Consider the following 20342-nt stretch of genomic DNA (forward strand, 5'->3'; position numbering starts at 1 on the left):
TTAATCGTAATGTTAATATCTTTTTGTCAGTTTTCAGGAGGAAAATATGAAGACTATGTTAGTGATAGCCATACAATAGCCAACAACCCCTTCCCAAACTGAAAATTTTGCTGTTTACATTGATTGTAGGTTACTATACTGTTGTGAGCAATTAAACCACTATATTTTAAATATAATAATCAATTATATTGCAATAATTATCGGAACAAAACTGAACATTCTAAACTTACCCTTTAAAACAAGCACATCTTAACATTTGCATTCGGTATATGAATAATGTGTAACTATTGTAATGATTCCAGGCAAAGGGGTTTCATAATTAGTCGATCTTCAGATTAACATCGTTAGCTCGGTGATGTGGCCGTATAAAGGCGTTGGCATTTGAAGCAATGAGGATTAGAAACCGGGAGGTTCGGGATTCGATTCCCGGCCGGGTCATAGTAAGGTGAGTTTTATCCAAGAGCAATCTACGGTTTTCCAATATGAAATGACTATCTAAATTGAAAGGATTCCAAATTTGAGTTAAGATGTTGAATTGTAACGAATAATCCATTCGTGGTCGCTTAACCATCGTAAACATAACTGCCTGTTTATTATGTTTATTTAAACTGACCGGATCCACGGGGTGTGCTTCCCATCCCACCCATCAGTTTTCAACCCACACAATAGTTAAAAAGTAGCTATTAGTACAACACAGCGTGTACATCTATATATTTATAGACCAATGAAGACAGGCCCGGTTTCAAATACATTACCAACACCCGTATCTGATAAACTGAACAACTTTGACGAAAGTACTTATTGACAATGTATGCTTTACTACCGGACTGTGCCATAAGCTCATGCACATCTCATATGCATATTGTTATTAATATTTAGTTGAAATGAAACATTTGAATGATGTGTTTAGAGATGGTAATGATATAGGAAATGTTATATCGTATCCGATTTGTATGGAAATACTATTTTTCATTTCATTTTCCAAGTGTCTTTCAGTTTTGCTTTTCTTAAAGTCATACATTATCTACTTATTAATTCAACAAATAGAAGTCCCGGTCGGCATCCCTGAAAGTAGTTCTAAACTTAGTACCTAATAGAAGATAAAATTCCATACGCATAACCTGAATATTTTTAGTATATTATATATGTTTTCTTTATAGAGAAAATAGAAAATATATTAATATATTTATATATTTTTGGCTGTTTACTCCACTGAATTAGTAAGTATATATACATAAAATACTGATCGTTGATCTCCTGGAAACTTGCACTGTGAAACTCTGGTACAATCTGGAATCCCCTCCCCCCCTCCCCCCCTCCCCTTCTACTCACAATTTTCACCAGTGACTTATTAGTTAACCATTCTAGATCGATATTTATTACAGACTAAATTTAAACCGTACTCAAACACACACACACACCTGAAAATGGAACGTTATATCCTTTAGGGGGCTTTCCCAAGTGTTTACAACCTTCATTTTTTTGTAAATTCAACTTCTTGTAGGAGTTTGATCAGTCAAAAGAAATACAAAACCGAAAACCTACAAAAAGAGGGCGCAGTGCGAATCTGGGGATTTCCCTGAAGTTCCAAACCCGGAAGTTCCGTACATAATTATACCGTTCTGTATTACAAGCAGACGTCGCAAGACAGAAGCGTAGAAGAGACTTGTTATTGTTTTTTTAACATGACGAGTTGATGCATAATTTTCATATTTGGAGGAGTTAATGAATCATACCTAATTGTTCATTTTCAGATCTTTTTAATTTTGATGAGTTGGTATATCGTTCTTTAGAAGAACTGTTGCAATCTTATCTAAACGTCATTTGAGATGTCCCTTTTACGCTTCCGTAGCCTATTGTGTAGCCCATTGTGTAGTATAGAACCTATTACTTACATACTTAGAGAGCAAGTCTAAAGATTAACACCTCAAAGAAGTGTTGGTCAAAGAACTAAACTGTTTACTGTCATACTAGTCCAGACTGTCCAGTATTAGATTTAGATTTGTTAGCTCGACTAGCATTGCGAATGCAGCCTATTGTCGGTTTGTTAATGAAGCGTCGTTGAATTTAATTTTGAAGGATATAACAGGTTTAACAACTCAGTGGACTTCCCTGAAGAAACTTGCAGAAAGAATGGGTTCGCCATTTTACTTAGTATAGTTTAATGAAGTCATGTCGATAATCGGTACTTCCCGAATTGTTCATAACAATTTATTAACATGTTAACAACTACAGAGAGCAAGAAAAGTTGCTTTCAAAAGAAGCACAGGATCCGTGCGTTCAAACAGTTGTACTTTTTAGAATTATACTAGGCTATAAGACAGTTAAAGGTTTTAGACCAGAGCATTGTAAATTTGCCTAGGCTAGGCCTAGGCCCAAGTTCTAATTAGGCCTTGGATTAGTTACTATATCTTGCAGTATGTCAGTCCAGTACTAGCCTAACTATACTTTAGTGACAGATCATTGATTGGCTTTATGCTATTTCAAATAGTTATTTCACTAGTATTAGCCAATATATTACAGAGGAAACACATTGTTAAGTCTGATCAATCTTATTACATTGCACAGGTATTTGTCAATGACTCGAGTGATGCCATTTCACTTTCAGTTTTGGATATCATGCTAGGTTTCAAGTGATTGATCAATGTCTTTGTAGCCAAGAACTTTGCATACTGTATCAATAAAGCTAATATCCGAATATGTAACTTATACAATGTGATTTCTAACTTTTTGTTATTGACGTTTTCTTGAAATGATAGCTACAGTACCTTTTCCATCATGTACAGTACAGACCGTATAGATTGGCAAGTATTGTTTGAGTCTGTATTTGTAAGCTTCAGTGTAAAAATATTTGCATTGCTGGGGCCATGCCGACATATTTACAACACTCACCTTCATAGCACAACAGTACATGCATGTATTAGGCCTAGATGTAATACAACAGCACTGGTGCACAGTAATTACATCTGTACAATATGAATTCTACACAGTAGCGACATGTGGCCGCAGAGCTTGTGCAACTACCCACCTGCATTTAGCATAGAGTCTTGCTCTGTAGTTGCTATATACTTGATAGTAGCAGGGACATTTGGTATGGTATTTCTGAGGTTTATGAATTTTGCTTCTAACAGTACTGCAAATGGTACATGCTCTGTTCATAAACTGCTGAACATACACTTTTCCATTTGTGTAGCAGTCAGAGGCGGACTGGGTCTTAAAACCGGCCCGGGCATTCTTCACCTAGACAGGCCCATTATTCATTGATATGTTACTTACATAGTAATCGCCATCCTGGGGCAGTGGTCTAAGAGGAGAGGGTGTCCCCCTCCCAATTGAGGTTTTTTTTTTAAGTTAAGGAATGCCTCTATATGCAAAATGGTGCTATATTTCTCAGTTTTGTAGGTTACAATAACCCTTGAAAAAAGACCCCAAAATAATTTTCCAGAAGCAAGTTAAAAACGTAAACAAAAGTAGACAAAAATCAATGTTTTAGACTGGATTATAATTAGTTTTTCATTATGTGACAACATGCTTGAAAAAAATGGAAGAAAACCTAGCACGAACGGGTTGCCAATAGCACGTTCTTTTGTAACAAACTTAAAGACTATTTAACATGGTGATTTCACCCACAGTTAAAGATATATTTATACACAGCCTGTCTGTATTTTATTAACTACTGTGAAAATGGGCTGTAATTTTTACCAGGCTCCCAGGCCCACCGGGCATTGCCCAAATGCCTGTGTGGCCAGTCCGCCACTAGTAGCAGTACATGTGCCCATTTTGTGTAGGATTTTGCTGTACAATACTGGATAAGTTATTAACTTCTCTAGCCTATACTGTCGGTGAGTAATTTACTAACATTCATGGTGCATCCTTAACGTAGCACTAACAGCGTTACAAGGATGTACTCCATGTGGCACAAGTTCATGAAACACCATCAATTTAGTAACTGCTGCCAAACAAGTCCAAAAAATGATCACTGAACAATTCTAGTAACTACCTTCTGAGTAAGCCTTGACATAGATTATCCCAAGTGTTTGCCAATGTGAGTTTTAATTGATTCAGTGATTTGGAATTTCAGTACCCCCTCCCCCTCCCCAATGGGAATCTCCAGCCATGCCATAAGTCAACAGAGGACCCTGTCATATCAGTCCTTTCTAGTCCAGTAAAACTTGAAACTGCACATATCCCTAACTCACACAAAGTGTAAAATATTCAAACTAATTATACAACAGATTTTGCCAATGATAACTCTAGCACATTTTATCAAGAAATCGTTGCCCACTATTCATTTGCAACTTAACACACATCTGGTCGTCGACCAATCAGAAAGCTTCTGTGAGGTATTTTCATAATTCACATCCTCTAAACCAAGTTTAAAGCTTTGTGTGTTCAGTAGAATTGCATACATATTTCCATAATGGAGTATGCTGGACTAATTCTTCTCGTAATTATTGAAGGCGAAATCGTTTTCAACATTTTCTACACAACTAGCACCTAGATTGAGATATATATATATGTCAAACCCCTGCACAAATATTTGGAGATCGATAAGTTACAGGATACTGTAGATCATGTGGGATGGCACTGTTAGTCCTGACCAATATGACAGTACCCTATGATGCAGAAATGCTGAAGATCCCCATGGCTTGTATGCCAAATAATCACTAAAAGGCTTCAACAGAACTCCTTCTTGTGATTTCTGACTTTCCAACTCCACTCACTTTCAACATTTTTTAGCTAGATTGATATATATGTTACAGCCCTGCACAAATATTTGGAGATCGATAAGTTACAGGATAGATCATGTAGGATGGCATTGTTAGGACCGATATGACAGTACCCTAGGCTAGGATGCAGCAATGCTGAAGATCCCCATGGCTTGTATGCCAAATAATCACTAAAAGGTTTCAACAGAACTCCTTCTTGTGACTTCTGACTCTCCAACTCCAAATTATTCAAACATATAAATTGATGGTGTTCATGTTAGAAGGATACAGCACTGTACTTACAGAGGAAAACTATTGTCTGATGAATGAGGAACTAAGTCTGCAGAGCAATCTGGTGCAATTTGCATTCAATCCCTTCAATTTGAAGTTAGCACCCACAGTGAACTTGAAGCAAAGAGGTGTGATGTCATAGAGGCAAACTGAAATTGAATTTCTTTTGATGTTTTTCTTTAAAAAAAAAAAACCTTTCTACTTCCAGATTGGAGAATAGATATATCTCAGTAGGAAAACACTTCATTCATATGGCATATTGTGCACCTTTACACCCACTTCCTCACCCCCCCCCCCAATCCCCCTTGTTAGGCACATTTGGAACTCTAGCCAATCCAAGGTCAAACTAGTGAAAAAGTGTTCAACTACAGTGTGACATCATGTCTGTTGGCTTGAAGTTCGCTAATTATGATACAATTTGTGACAATTTCAGTTATCAATACCTAGACAACGCTACATTGGAATGGGTTAAAAATTTCATCAGGATGCTTGCATACTTTCCCTTTTCCATCACTCAAAAAAAAGTTCCTCTGCAATTTTCTTGTAAATTATAAAATAAACTGCAGCACTGAATGAGGAACATATGCTATGGGAGTGGCTTTAGAGTATGTGTTGATTATAACCATAATAATAACAATAATAATATAATAATAACAATATAATAATCAGTTACTTTTACGATGCTAAAGCGACTACAAATGTGGGAGAAACCTGCAAAGGCTTATGGATTAATTGCAGCTTACACGTCGGGTGGCTTAAAATTCAATATTTTATTCAATTTTAAATTTGGTATTTTTTCCAGTTAAAATGTCATTTCAGATGGGAAATCCCGTAGATTGCTCTTGGATGAACAACCCACCTTACACAAACCCAGCCAGGAATCGAACCTTGAACTTCCCGATTGCTAAGCCTCATTGCTTCAAATACCACCGCCTAATATCCACCCGCCCACAGCACCGGTATAACATTAGTGGCTCTGATTTGACTTTTCTAGCATATTTGAACACAGAACTGGTTCCCTTAAATAGTCTCTCTCCTCATACAAATGTGGAAATTAATCTGAATTTGGGAATTTATGATAAATAAATGTCGAGAGAAATTAAAACTGAAGAAATTTTGTCAAAAGTTAACAAAATGTAAAAGATTCTTTGATTTTCATTTTTCAGTTTGTTTACAACATTGACAGGCTGTTTCATAAACTGACTGCTGAATGGTCACAGAGGAAAACACAATTTTTCATGATGCCTTCCATAAGTCAACTGGCTGAGGTACTTTCAGACGATGACATTGAACAAATGAAAGAAGAAATTTATAACATGGTAAGCAGGTTGTTTTGCCCAGTTGTATGTTGATTGTATGCTTTAGGCAGTTCCTTTATATGGTTTTGGTGGTAATTTTGAAATTATCCTGAACTGACACAGCAGTACAGTGAAATGAATTTCATCAGTGAAGTTTCAATTGAAACCATTAACAAATGCACCAAATATGCAGATTTTCCATTCAGCATATGATAAGACTGATTCTGTATTAATCTTTTAGTTTAGTAAGAAGAAGGGATTGGTAGGAACATATCGTGGCCAAAGAAACAAAAAAAAACTAGAAAGCTTTAAAACTGAAACATGCAACATCCTTCTGTGAATTTATAATCCAGTAGCAATGGCTAATTTGACCTTATTCCAGAACTTTCTTGTCTGTTGAAAACATAAGGATGCTAAGCTCACTTGAGGAGGAAACTGACACAAGATATTCATGGATCAGATTTATAGCAAGACCCTTAATTGACTATCAGTATTAAGTAAATTATCCTAATTGGATTCTTCATCTTTAACCTCAGGGACTGACTGTACATCTAACATAAGGATGGGATATTAAGAGCAATGCGCTCCTCCAGGCAAAATTTAACTTCTGAAATTAATAGCTGGAGGACCCTGACTATGGGGTGATCTTTAACCTTGGTCAATATCCTTCTCCACAACTTACCGTACATTTGTTCCAGTCAGCCAACCTCACAGCCCTTGTCATGTCTGATGGTCTACCAAAGCTACAAATGTGTTTGTTTCTTGTTTTTTTTTCTCCACAGAGTCACAGAACTAATGATTCCATAATTACATGCAGAATTCAATTTTGTGGTCAAACAATCCCAAGACTCAGATTGCCATACTTCATTTGAATAAAATTAATCCATTTCCTTAAAAGAAAATCCCAATTGCTTGGAAAAATCAGGAATCTCTGACTTATACTTAGCTGGATTGTATAAACCAATGGTCTGCAACCTATGGGTCGCAACCAATCTCTGTGTTTGGCCCTGTGTTTGGCCCTGTGTGCTAATTTATCAGGATAGCATTGTAGCCTCTTCAAGCCAAGATCGACAAACTGGTGGCAGGGATGCATTGGCAACTATATTCCAGTGGCATTGCAATGATGATTTCAGATTAAGTGAATTTTTCATTATTATCTTTTTGAGAACTTATGTGTAATGGACTGTTGAAAGAGAGCTTTCTTTCCTCATTTCTAATAAAAATCCAGTCTGTAAGGTATTGCACCAAAGGTTCATTTTGACAGAGCTCCTACAGTGATTAATTTGCTCTTTGACATCACAGGAACAGTTATGTATAATAGTTCAAAAACTTAAGTTTGGACCATTTGTGAGTAAAACTTTGAAAATTTCATAGATTTTCTTTTTCTAATCTAAGGTTTGCTATTTAAATTATCAAAAGTCAGTTCTGCCTGCCACTTGACCATTAATGAACAGAGAAATTTTGCAGGAGACATTAGCAGGAAGTGTGCCAATAATCTGAGGAAAACCATTTATAACATATGTTTGGCTGATATCAAAAGTTAATTTGAATAAGGAAGTCCCACTTACATCTTTGTAGCATTCCCTTTAATACCTAGAAATACTTTTTTTAAAACTTTTTTCACTTTAGGTCGATTAGTAGGCTGTACAATCACTGGATGAAACTGAAACTTAGCTTCACAGTAATCAGAATGGGAAACTCTATTGTTTGTAATCTGTGGCGTTTGGAGGTCAAAAGTCATTCAAATTCTTGAAACTGTTGTATGCGCTTGTTACATTTAAATATTCTTATTTAAAATTTGTCAAGGTATCACTCTGCCTATTGCCTTGCTGTTTTATTGTTTATGTTTTTTTTGTAGGTGTTGGACAAACATTTTTCGCTCCTGTGTAGGAACATTATACCAAGAAGACACTTTGCAATTTTACGGGAAAAGAATGTGTTCACGCAATCCATAGAGGAAGAAATTTTAGCTAATGTTACAACAGAGCAGCAGGTTCGTCGGTAAGTGACGGTCGTCTTTCCATAATTTTCATGTTGTATACTTGTTCTTTACCGGTTTCTTAGAAAGGAACATGGTGAAATAATCAAAACTCTGTAATCATACTTTCTTCGGTTGAATTCTTGTTTACCCAGTCACAAGGTACAGTAACTGCTATAAAGCTCTCAAAAGACAGTGGCTGGAAGCTTTTGTTCATTTTCAGAAAAGAAATTCAGGAAAATGTAATTAGAAAGGGCCCTCAAATTAAGCAATAAAATGACTCCCTGCTCAATTTCAAAGGGAACCTTCAATAAACTTCTACTTTCCACAGGTTTAATGGATATTTATGTCAAGTAAGTATCAAAATATGTGGTTGCCATGCAGAGTAAATACAGGTCAAAGGTCAAGTGTATAGATTTAATATATGTTTGTGTCAAACGCTCCTCCGAATTGCTTAGGCTGATATGCTTTAATCTTGGTAGAAAGGTTTCCTTTGTAAGGAGCTTGTGTCTCATAGAACTTCAGAACCAGCTGGTCAATTGTATTTAATAAAGAAACAGTGATTTCATGCTATAATCCAAGGAAAAACATTGGATTGACTTGCAACTTTTGCAGCTTGAATGAATACTTTAAAAACTATGAATATATCTGGTTGCCATGGTAACTGATACGTTTTAAATTTGGTAGGAATTTTGCTTCGAAGAGCATAGAAATGAAAGTTAAAGGTGTGCTGCTGGGTGTTACACCATTACTTCAAAGAACACTGTTCTCTCCATTGAAATTCTATAATTAATTGCTATAATGGTAATTGGAGCTATTAATATGCTCAGAAAGTCAAACATGGGTAACAGTGTTAAACAGTCATGGTTACAATGTTATCTTTTGTTTCTATGCAGATTCATTGATGAATTGAAGAGAAGAGGAACATCTGCATTTCCCGCTTTCATCGCATCTATTGATAAGACTCAAGTTGATCTAAAGAGGAAATTAAATAAGTCTTGTGAGGCATTACTTGAAGATGTCCCAGCTAGTGAGTGCTACAAGTGCTTGAAACAGGAGGGGGAACAGGAGGGCATTGTATGGGAGGCTTTGTTCTTATGAATTTGTTATTCTAAGGAAGATATCTCTAGTTATATTTTTTCAAATATGTGACATATATTTCATGAAACACTCCCAAGATTTCAAACTCTAGGATTAGGAATATGGGAGAGGTCATTTTCATAGAAAGTACAGTCTATGTTCAAAATTACCTTTAATGACAACAGCTACAAGCAACAGCTTGGCCAGGCAAAGACAAGGGTTGCAATAAAGTTTTTTAACTGTGAGAAGTATATATATTAGACAGACTTGAGGTAAATTAAAATAGAGTAATATGATGAAATTTGAGAATTAAGAAATGATTTCATAGAGTGAGTAAATAGACACCTATTGGTTTATTTCTGGTCTAGATATAGGATATACCTGTAAGAGATGTAAGCATATCTGTAAAGTAACCTGTGAGCATTGCAAAACTGGAGACACCCCATATATATGTCAATCTAACACTATTTAACAGTATTTTCTTGCTGTGAAACGTGCGTACTACATTTTCTGGTGGTATGTTTCTTTTCCTATGACAGGCATATTGGAGACTGTACCAAATTTGGACCTGAACATCTTTCGGATGCCAGAAGGAGTGGTCGGTGGAGCCCAAAATCAGCAAGAATATTTTCCTCAGGTGGATGTAGAGAGGTTAAAAGAAGCCCAAGACATATGTATGTATTAATACTAATATCGGTAGTTTATGAAGACCAATTGGAGTAAAATTGTCATGATTAATACAGGTTACTGATGCTTGATGGAGCTGTGTGACATATTTGTCTTCATGATGTCTACTGTTGTCTACTGTTTGAATGACCGCTCTTTACGACTTTTCTTATTCCCCTTTTTTGGGGGGAGGGGATGGAGGGGACATTTATAAGCAAAATTTGAACCTGAAATTATTGAGCTCTTGATTGACTTACAATGTAACATTGGAATTAGGCAAAACTCAACGTGGTTCAAAGAAGGCTACGATATTACAACATTTATAAATGCAAAGCAAGTAAGAAAGGAAAAATGTTAACATTTGAGAACCAAAGCATCATGATGTTGTCTTTCCTCGGGAGTTAAAGAAACTGACAGTGGCCATGTACACAGTTTGAGTACAGGCGGTCAATCCAAAACTGGAGAAAAGAACAATAAACAAGCCCAATTGTTTTTTATTTAAAAAATCAGCTAGGTATTACTACAACAGCGAGCCCACCTTTAGACTCCCACCGGTCTGTCTTTATGATAAGAATAGTAATGAGAAATAAGGAGGGCAAGTAACCAGATATATTGTGTCGTGTGCAATATTTGTCGCCCTTTCAGGGTCAGGATGCCTTCCCCTCTCTGTCACTTCCCCCACCCCACCCCACCACATCCCCTCCCCCCATCACAATGAAGATAGAGCTTGCAGGCTCTGATCCTGAGTATGCTACTTCATAGTTAATCATATATTTGGTATCAGACTCCCCCCCTCCCTCTTCACCCCTTTACATTCTTAAATGTGGAAGAAGGCTATAATGTGTCCTGGTTGATTTCTTGTCTTTGCAGATAACAAGAATCCAGCAGAAGAAGAGGAAGATGAAGAAGAAGTAGAATATGAATTGGTAGATACTATAGTTCCACTCCCCACCTTGCAAGAACCAAGAATGAATCAACTTTGATACATCTTCACTGAGCCTTCCAAATTCACATTCCACTTAATGACTGTTGTTGGTGTTTATATTGCAAGATCAAACTTTGTTTTGTCATCCTGGCAATATCAGTCTTTATGTAATCATAGAGATACCCAATTTGAATTTGATCTTGATGAACAGTTTGAACTGGAATCGTTTTGTTTTCTCGAAGCTCTGGTCTGATAGAGTAGAAATAGATGAAGAAGAAGAATGGGGATTTGAATAGGTTGAGATAAGATAGCCTACTCCTGATGCCCCAACACACTACCTCGGGAGAATAACAAAATATGAGAGACACAAATACAGTCAAATGTTAACATTCACTTCTATCTGTGAATGTAGGCTTCATAGGTCAGCCTCTGCTGCCCTGGCAACTTAGGTGCATTATGCAGATCTGTATTCTTGACAGACCATCTGGACTGGAATGGATACTCCATTATAGGATATCCTGCTCGCAGAAAGTTGATTTTTACAGAACAATTTCCTGGAAATGTTATGAACCACAACTTGGAAGACACATGATGACATCATGGTTTATTATGAATGTATGGATTTTTTTTTTAATGTTTTGGCAAACAATTTTATGAACTTATCTGGCAAAGAGCAAGTGACATCACAACCAATGGATCTGAAAATGACTGCTGTGAGCATCTCGAGTCAACTATTTGCCAAGTGGATTGCATTATAAAGGTGAAGTTTGGATCAAAAGAATAAGGGCTAAAGTTTATTGTCATTGGCTGGTATTTCAGTTATTTGCACCTTTCTTGCATGTGCAAGAAGATATGGTTTTAGGGTGTCCTGAAATGGAAAGAGAACCACCAACAGAGTTCTTAGCAGGAGGGGAGGGGGAAGGATCTTAATAAGAGGAGGGCTGGGGTGGGGATTGGGGAGATTGTGGAGAAAGGGGTGAAGGAAAAGAATAGAAAGCCAGAAGCAGTTAGGGTCCTTCCCCAGAAGAAGTTTACTTTGGCTTGCCCAGCATGTGATTTTACACAGACAACTTTAGTAGTCTTTTTAAGTTTTTACTGATGCTGTTTCATGTATATAATTGAATTGTTTTTGCATGTTCTCAAATAAATAACCCCTTAAAATTGGATCTTTGATTGCCTGGCAATCAGTCCAGCAATGCAGTGGAGTGTATACCTGGTTAGAAATGTGGTTGGGACGCAAATCATTCTCTGCAAAAGTCTACCCCCCTCATGACACTTTCTCCCATCCATAGGATGGCAGCATAACATGTCTTCACTACAATAATTTTGTGTTTCAAGCCTTTCATTTAAGTGTATCATTCAATTTAATATCAAAATTTGCTCAACTGTGCTTCTAATTTAAACTTTTCTTGCGCTGTTATTTGAATTTCCGGAAGTCATTAAAAAGATGTGTTGTATTCATGCAAGGGTCATTATTAACCATATTTAAGATGTAATTAATTCAGTTGGCATTCTAGGCTATACGAAATGCACTGAGCCTGCTTTAGTATAGCATGGGAATTTTTTAGTGTGATGTACTTATAGTCCTATTAAATTGGCTATTATAAGTAGAAAGAATCAAATGTATCCATCGTAGTGTTTGATGGCTAGCAGTTCAAGTCGATTTTATATGGGGATAGTCATTTTAATTTAAAATGCCTAGACAGCAGCAACAAAATATTCTGTAGGCCTGTGCACAGTTGGAGATTCTGTTTCACCCAATGTCGCACTATTCAGAGTTGGATTTGTCTGATATGTTCTGAAAAACGCCTGAGAATTCCTAGGAATTGCAGAATACCTAATACTAGGCATACTGGGATTTCAGATGTGCTGGTAAAGATCAAATCAGTCTTTTATTTTAATAATTTATACTAGTTGTGTCAAATTTTGATATCTCAAGTTCTCCACATTACATTCTTAATTAGTACAGGTCTTCATATTATCTATTTGCTTCATGAAATGCACATTTAGCCCTCCATTTTGACTTTATGGGTTGGATTATGTGGTCCCGATGTTGTCTATCCTTCAGGTTACTCAGTGACATCCTAATCATGCACATTTGTTTGTTATTTTCATAATTGCCAAATTTCCTTTCGTTGGGTTGTAAAGGGGGGGGGGGGCCTGCCTGCCCTATTAAATCAAGTTGTATGTTAGGCAAGTTATTAAATGTTATGGATTAAAATGACATTCTTTAAGGCAGGGGAGGTGAAGGGGAGGGAGGGGGGGGGAGGTGATGCAGAGGTTAAACTTTTCATCAATTTCAGTTGAACTTTAAGACAGATTTCAAAATTTTATGGTTGAAATTGACATTTTAGGCATTTGTCAGGCATTTGATGATGGCTTTTCATCAATCTAGAATACTCATTGACACTGTAAATTCCTGCAATGACTTCTGACAGACAAAACTGAAATAAATAGATAATACTTCCAATTGCAAGAAACGATTTATTTAATTTTTATTGCTCAACATTCTGTTGCTTGTGTTCTTACAAACAGTATCCCTAGAAACGTAATTTTGAAGACTTTCACATTAAGGAAACAGCCACCTATATTCTCAGTATTAGTCCTTCGTCATTGCCACAAAAATTTCCTGTAGATTCATGGTACCAAAGACTGGAATTTGTCTTTATGACATCAAAATTTAAGTTCAAACACTCAATTGTGTGACTGGAACAACAGACCAGTCAACAAACTAGAATGAGGAAACACTAACTAATTGACCGCAAATTTAGTGCACAGATACCGGTTCTGCTAATTGCAAAAGTTTAGCTACAAATATATTTCTTACTATAGAAAAAGTACTACAGGTTTTAAGTAAATTTTTTATAAATTGAAATTTGGAAAAATGTCTGTTTGAACTGAGTGGTGATTAAATGCTGGTCTAATGATTCTTGTGAAATGCATGTAGGGTATCAGAAACTTCTGGAGGGATGTCTTCCATACATTCCCCCACCAATTCCACCCCCACACCTCTCCCCTCACCTGTCTATGCTTTGGCTGCAGGACTGGATTAAACCTCAATAATATTAACTTTCCTGAGTAAAAAGGTTGATACTGTAGATCTACATCATATCATAGAAGAGAAACCTTAGTTAATCAATGAGGATCTACCTGCTCTTTTATTGAGACTTTCTACAAGAAAAAAATTATGGCCTTTGTACATAACATTGCACTCAATGTAAGACTTGGATAACTATGTGAGAGTTATGGAACACAGAACTTTATGAAAGGCATGTTCACAAGTACATTCTACTTCTAGTTTCAAGTTAAACTGAAAGGTTCTAGGAAAGAAAAAATAGTACCAAAAGCATACTATACTGTAGTAGGGAACAAACTTATACATTTTTTCCCTTCAAGTTTAAGTCTAATTGTTCTCAGCCAATGTTATACATGACTCTGAATGGCATCTTTTTGCTTTCAATTATCAGTAAGGCCTACTGTATCAATTAAAGTGAGAGAGGCAAATAACTCACAACGATTATTAAAATCATGGCTGTGAAGTATCTTCCTGATTAATGCTCTTAATCAATTTAGCCAATGACTGTGTTTGCATGTCAGTAATGTTCTTCAAGCTACAATAACAAATTGAAATTGAGAAACTTCCCTTAATAATTCACTATTGAGCTACTGTATATGTAACACATACAACAACAGTTTAGAAATAAGACATTTGCATAATATAAAGTATAGAATATACCCAATTCTCTTTTTGCACCATAAGTTGTCATTTCTACACTCAGTAGACACTAAAACCTTCATCATACTGTAATATAATTAATCATCTGAAATCAAATCTCCATATGCATTTTTCCTAAGCTTCTTTGAACGACCCAGTGGAAACTCATCGTCTGTGCTAGACATTCGACCAACCGGTGGTCTGGAAGTTGCAGCGTCTTGCGACTGTGGTTGCTTCTTTTGAAAATGCCCGGGTAGAACTTCACGATACTGTCTTGATGTCATTTCCCTGTTCTCCTTCCTGAGTTGGTCGTAGGTCCTTGTCATTTCTGGCCTCTTTTCCTCCCCAGAGACACTCTGAGGGCCAATCGTACTACTCTGGTCGAAGCTTTCAACGCTGACATCTTGGCCAGAGTAGCTTGTATCGATGTCTACATTTTCAGAATAGTCACCCCCTACTTTACTCTTACCACCACTTCCTCCTGCAAACATGCCTTCATCTGCCTCATTTTGGGATCCAAAGCCTTCCATTGACTTTCCAAACTGGGTACTGGCAGCAATAGCACCGGGTGATGCACCTTTGCGGATCATTTCTGCTATGGGGGAGTTTTCCAACTTCAAAAATTTCTGTTTACAAGTAGATATGTAAGAGACTTTCCCCAACAGGTAACCAAAAAATCCTGCAACTAGAACCTTTGGCAAAGGTCCGAACCTTGTTTTGGTGGTGAGGATGCCCCGTTGTACTAACATGAAAGTACCAGTACCAGCAAGGAGACCAAAAGGTAATGCCCTGAACCAGAAGCTCTCACTCTGACAATCTCGTAAAACTCTGGTTTCTTGCTCATTTGGAGAGTATCTAGGCTGATGCCGAATATCACCACGGAATTTTTCAGTATTTTTATTCGAAAAATTCCCGCCAGAATTTGAAGCGCTTGCAAAAGGATTCTCACTTGAAGCCATGGTATTTTGATCTGGATGCAAAGAGAGAAAGAAATTCATTTTCACGTTACCTTGATCAGGATACAGTTTTAAGATATGTACAGTACCTTTGTGATAGACATTTTCAAATAAAACTAATATCACAGAAAACCAAATACTGTATAGACAGTAGTCGTAAAACTAAGAATTTAAGACTTTTAGAAGTTCTATCCAATTAAGTACATCATTGTTGAACTTTCACCAAACCTTTACCTCTCATTGACACATCATGTCCAATGAGAATACATGATCTTCAATTCATGATATCATTATGCCTGCTTCTCTGTGATAGAGTGTTGTAGTTGTGCACCTTTTTGGCATCAAGTCCACTTAAATGGTACAAAAGAAACTGCAAATTTATGAAAGTCGAATATTTCAAAACCAGCAGGTATTTAGAACTTTGATTATTTTAATTTTACAGAGATGCATCTACATTATTGTTAAATTTCCTCTTTTGACATGGTCAAAGTTACATTATATTTGTGCTATCACTTTCAAGAAGTAAGGTCACTTGGACTATTCACATCAGCCAAAAAACAAGACAACACACCGGGTTACAATACATATCCCATACGACCAGTGTTGTAATTGAGTAATCGCTTAAAGTCATCAGTTCTGTGATTCAAAAGTTGTTTGTCAAGTTTCTCTCCCTTTTCATGTCAGGAAACTTTGAACTACCTGAAACTGTTCCATAAAATTGCCTTTGCAAATAATCAGTGTGTGACTTTCAACAATGGTTTTCAACTTTGTCCAATAGCCAGGTGAATAAAGAAATGGGTCGACCCATTGATCAAGCTATTTGCCTGGCAACCTGACCAATATCAAAGGCATAATATTCCTTTTTCATCCAGCTAATGGGTGAATAACAAGATATAGTACATTTTCTTTGCCAGACTGTCACAAACAGTACAAGTGTTAGTTGTTATTCAGGCTGCAGCCAGGAGAATAGCTCAATGTATCCCTTGTTCACTTGGCAGCTGAACGAATATTGATGGCATAATATTAATCAGTGGCGTATCTACGGGGGGGGGGCGTGAAGGGTGACAGCCCCCCATGAAAGCTTGTCGCCCCCCCAGGGATTTTGGGTGTCGAAAAAAAATTACATGTGCGAAAAATATATCATTGGTCTGAATGGTCTCGAACCTCCATGATGACCACTCATGAACGACCCTTCGACCACGGACCGGCAGTAGGCTATAGTTACTGAAAAAACCTGACGTGACATACCGCATAGCCCGAGAAGTCTACAGTAGTCGCACTGTACTGAAAACGCATGTTAACGACCCTCGAATAATATAATTCCTGCTCTACAAGACTACAACACACATAATGTTTACTACTGAATTTGTGTGTTGGACTGTTCGGGCAAAATTTGCCTTTGTCACTCTTTTTTAAATCCCTAACATACAAATAAATACTAATACAAACAGCCAATCAGTATCTTGTAACCAGTGCGCATTAACTGATCAAACAAGCTAGTGAGCAATACTATACCCTTATAGAAAGGTAGTTTCCAAGTACTTGAATGCCAAAGAAGATGTTAAAAGGTAAAAAATGCTGACATCATACACATGTTTCTCATAATTGCTGGCATCATTGCCTCGATACCCTGTTACATTTTCAATCAGGTTTTCGCTTCTGGGACGTACCCTGATGCTCTTAAAATTGCTAAAAAACCAAATTTTCAAGAAAGGAGACAACACTATCGCTGAGAACTATACCGGCCAACAGTGGCGGAGCGTCCAAACAGTCAGGGGGCGGATGCCCCCCCCCTGACGGACTCAAATGGACTGCTGGCGCCCTTTTTAGCACTTTTTACTTATTCGCGATTGGTGACTTTTTTATTGCACTCTCATCTACCTATTGACATTTGTCACATTTTGTTGGTGTAGTTTACTGACAAAATGCTCTAACGTACGGCAGTATTTAATTTATCGGCACTTAATTCTGTTGTACGAAACTCTTTCCAAGAACTGTACAGGGTTTTCGATCTATTTTTTTTCACAAAGATACAACAGGGATTGTGATGAAGCGCATGTACTTTCAACACCCATACAAACTTCCGACTTGTCACAAATGGCTATGACACATATATTTATTCTTCGTTTATCTGCAAATTAGCAAGGCCCGGAAAAGGTCATTTCCGGCAATCTAGGGAATATCTTTACTCAAAAAAAATCTGTACGCTCCGCGCTAACCTGTGGTGGCGCTCTGCTTAGATAGTGTCGAAAGCATCCCTACAGGCCATTCTTGCCCCCCTGACAAATACCCCTTGCTCCGCCACTGCGGGCCAATCAGTCTATCACCCTAATAATATTTCAGACACAATCTTTGATGTCAGTTTGACATATAGTTTGGTCATTTCAGTATGTTACTTGGCTGAAAGCCCAGTCAATCTTTCTTTATTTTCCACGCACAATTTGCAGATTTGTCGAAAAATGTCAATACAGGTGTCAAACTCACAAAAGATATGTCATGACATTTCAAAGTAACTTACCAGATTGTTTTTTCTTTCTATTTCACTAAACTATTTGATGGGCCATATCAAAACATGGGATCTCAAAATAAAGGATGTTGAGAAAACTTTAGAGCAGCTTAGAAGGCCTGGGAAGTGTCATTTCCAAGGATCTAGGAGGCCTTTTTAGCTAAAAAATTTTGGTACGCTGCGCGCCAACCCATGGTGGCGCTCCACTTAGATAGTAACAACAAAATGTTCAAGCCCCCCAGGAAATGTTCAAGCCCCCAGCACCCCCCCCCACTGAAAAAATCCTGACTATGCAAAAATTAATTCATCTGTGTGGTGAATAACTTGATGTGTTGTCTTGTTTCCTTGGCTAGTGGATAGGTGTGACCTTACTTCAAGTGATAGCACAAAAACAATGAAATTTTGACATGTCAAAAAAGGAATTTATACTTTATGCAGATGCTTCTTAATGGGATAGTCTGGAGAGGTGTACAGTATATCAGGAAATTCTATTTGATATTGTTTCTCCAAAATTCTTATGCAGCAGCTTATTTTTTTTGACTGTAAAGTGTCTGGTGGATCAGCTTAGAAAATAGCCTACACTAACATTTAATACATTCTGTGAGCTTGGAATTGGACCCATACTGTACGGCAGGCCAAGCCTGAACACCTTGTATACAACTTACACTTGATTAGGGACAGACCTTTATTTTATGATCAGAAGGACCCTCAGAAAGATCAACACATCAAATTCTTAAAATAACTGTCTAATGGATTGTAACTTAATATAGCCACTTGCATACTGTACTTTGATAGCCTGGAACACGGATTCATAAATGCAAGGATTCCATTCACAACCGAGTCTGATAAACATCCTCTTTGAGACTTAAGACAAAGCCAGTATTGTTCCTACCATTGGAATTGGAAAAAAAAACAATCTTGTTCACTTGACTTAACCCCCCCCCCCCCCCCGGCAACCTCCTAAACAGTTCCAAGGCCTATAATCATAATCAACAGTGAGCTTGGTTCCTGACCATTACTGTTATATACAGTTGACATAGGCCTACATTGAGTTAGACCTAGTTGCACGAACGAACAAATACTGAAGCAAACTAACCTGAAATATTTATTCGGATAAAATGTAGTGCTTAAGTTTATACTTAATTGACAGAATGTAGTCACAGTATGATTTCTATATCTTATCTAAGTCCAGACACGTCCGTCTGCCTGGGACACAAAAATATCGGTCTGCACGTAGGCTGTATTATAGGTCTACAGTCCACAGTACTCAACTTCATACCTCCTTGAAGGTCACCACAATAAAAACAGACAATAAGGAGAAAAGCGAAGAGCGCCATCTAATTTCTAGCGGACAATAAGCAACGGTGAAGGTGAAGTGGTACTCAATAATTGTTTGTAAATCAAATTTAAGGTACAATTCATACCACTAATAAAATATTAATAATTAATAATCTTTAATATAGGAAAAGCTAAGAAGTGCGATCAATATCACATGATAGAGTAAAGTCCCTTATATCACTCTCACAATGTTGATATCGGTGACGTAACTTCCATCTTCGCCAAAATTACAAAACAACAAAAAGTTAAATATTATAAGAAATTCCACTACAGCGTGTACAAAGTACCGTTGCAACTCAATCACTAACGAAATGTTTAAAATTAATTATCTTTAGTTATCGAAGTAGTTAGGTAGTGCGACATACATCGCGAAAAAGAACAAAGTCTCCTCTATTACCATGCTAAAGTTTGATATTTATTTTATTTTTATTTATTTATTTGTTTTTCCACAGAAGTACAAAGCGGAGGGAAGTCTTCCATAAAGCTTAAAAAGCTTAACAAAGTGAAAGACTCCCTAAAGAAAAAAGTAATTAAAAAATACAAATTGAATGTTTGTTACATAATGTACAGAAACTGTTTAAGTAAATAACTCATTTACATAATTTAATATGATGATATCAATACGGTACTTCTTTTAAACATTTCTTAAATGAATTCTTTGTAGCCTTAGATTTAACGATATTGCTTAATGAGTTCCGTAACTTAGTTGCACGGTTGCGAAAGCTGTGTGTACCTAATTTCGTATGATAAAAGTTGCAATGAGCATTTTGTCTATTTCGGGTATTATAATGATAATTCTACATTAATTGTAAAGGAATTATGAAAGGAACCCGGAAGTAGCCCATGCCATGCGTAAATACAGCAAGTTGTAGCTTTATAA

The 20342-nt window shown here is 36.9% G+C and overlaps 2 protein-coding genes across 6 annotated transcripts; one reads left to right on the forward strand and one right to left on the reverse strand.

Moving 5' to 3' along the window:
- Positions 1 to 1891: 1891 nt before the first annotated feature.
- Positions 1892 to 13845, forward strand: LOC139963540 (uncharacterized). Of its 5 annotated transcripts, none has more exons than XM_071964389.1 (7): positions 1892 to 2137; positions 2760 to 2804; positions 6167 to 6319; positions 8157 to 8299; positions 9173 to 9306; positions 9896 to 10030; positions 10893 to 13845. In XM_071964389.1, the coding sequence occupies exons 3-7, from the start codon at positions 6239 to 6241 to the stop codon at positions 11003 to 11005; spliced, it is 606 nt and encodes a 201-aa protein (XP_071820490.1). In that variant the 5' UTR covers positions 1892 to 2137; positions 2760 to 2804; positions 6167 to 6238; the 3' UTR covers positions 11006 to 13845. The 5 variants fall into 5 exon arrangements, with proteins under 5 accessions (XP_071820490.1, XP_071820486.1, XP_071820489.1 ...); XM_071964385.1 differs by having other exon boundaries at positions 6187 to 6319; XM_071964388.1 differs by lacking the exon at positions 2760 to 2804 and having other exon boundaries at positions 1892 to 2185.
- On the reverse strand, positions 13418 to 19419 carry LOC139963539 (uncharacterized). Its single transcript, XM_071964384.1, has 2 exons — positions 19221 to 19419; positions 13418 to 15632 (listed from the first exon to the last, which is right to left on the reverse strand). The coding sequence occupies exon 2, from the start codon at positions 15619 to 15621 to the stop codon at positions 14761 to 14763; it is 861 nt and encodes a 286-aa protein (XP_071820485.1). The 5' UTR covers positions 15622 to 15632; positions 19221 to 19419; the 3' UTR covers positions 13418 to 14760.
- Positions 19420 to 20342: the final 923 nt, after the last annotated feature.

Source organism: Apostichopus japonicus, chromosome 22 (genome assembly GCF_037975245.1).
Source record: "Apostichopus japonicus isolate 1M-3 chromosome 22, ASM3797524v1, whole genome shotgun sequence".
Lineage (NCBI taxonomy): Eukaryota > Metazoa > Echinodermata > Holothuroidea > Aspidochirotida > Stichopodidae > Apostichopus > Apostichopus japonicus.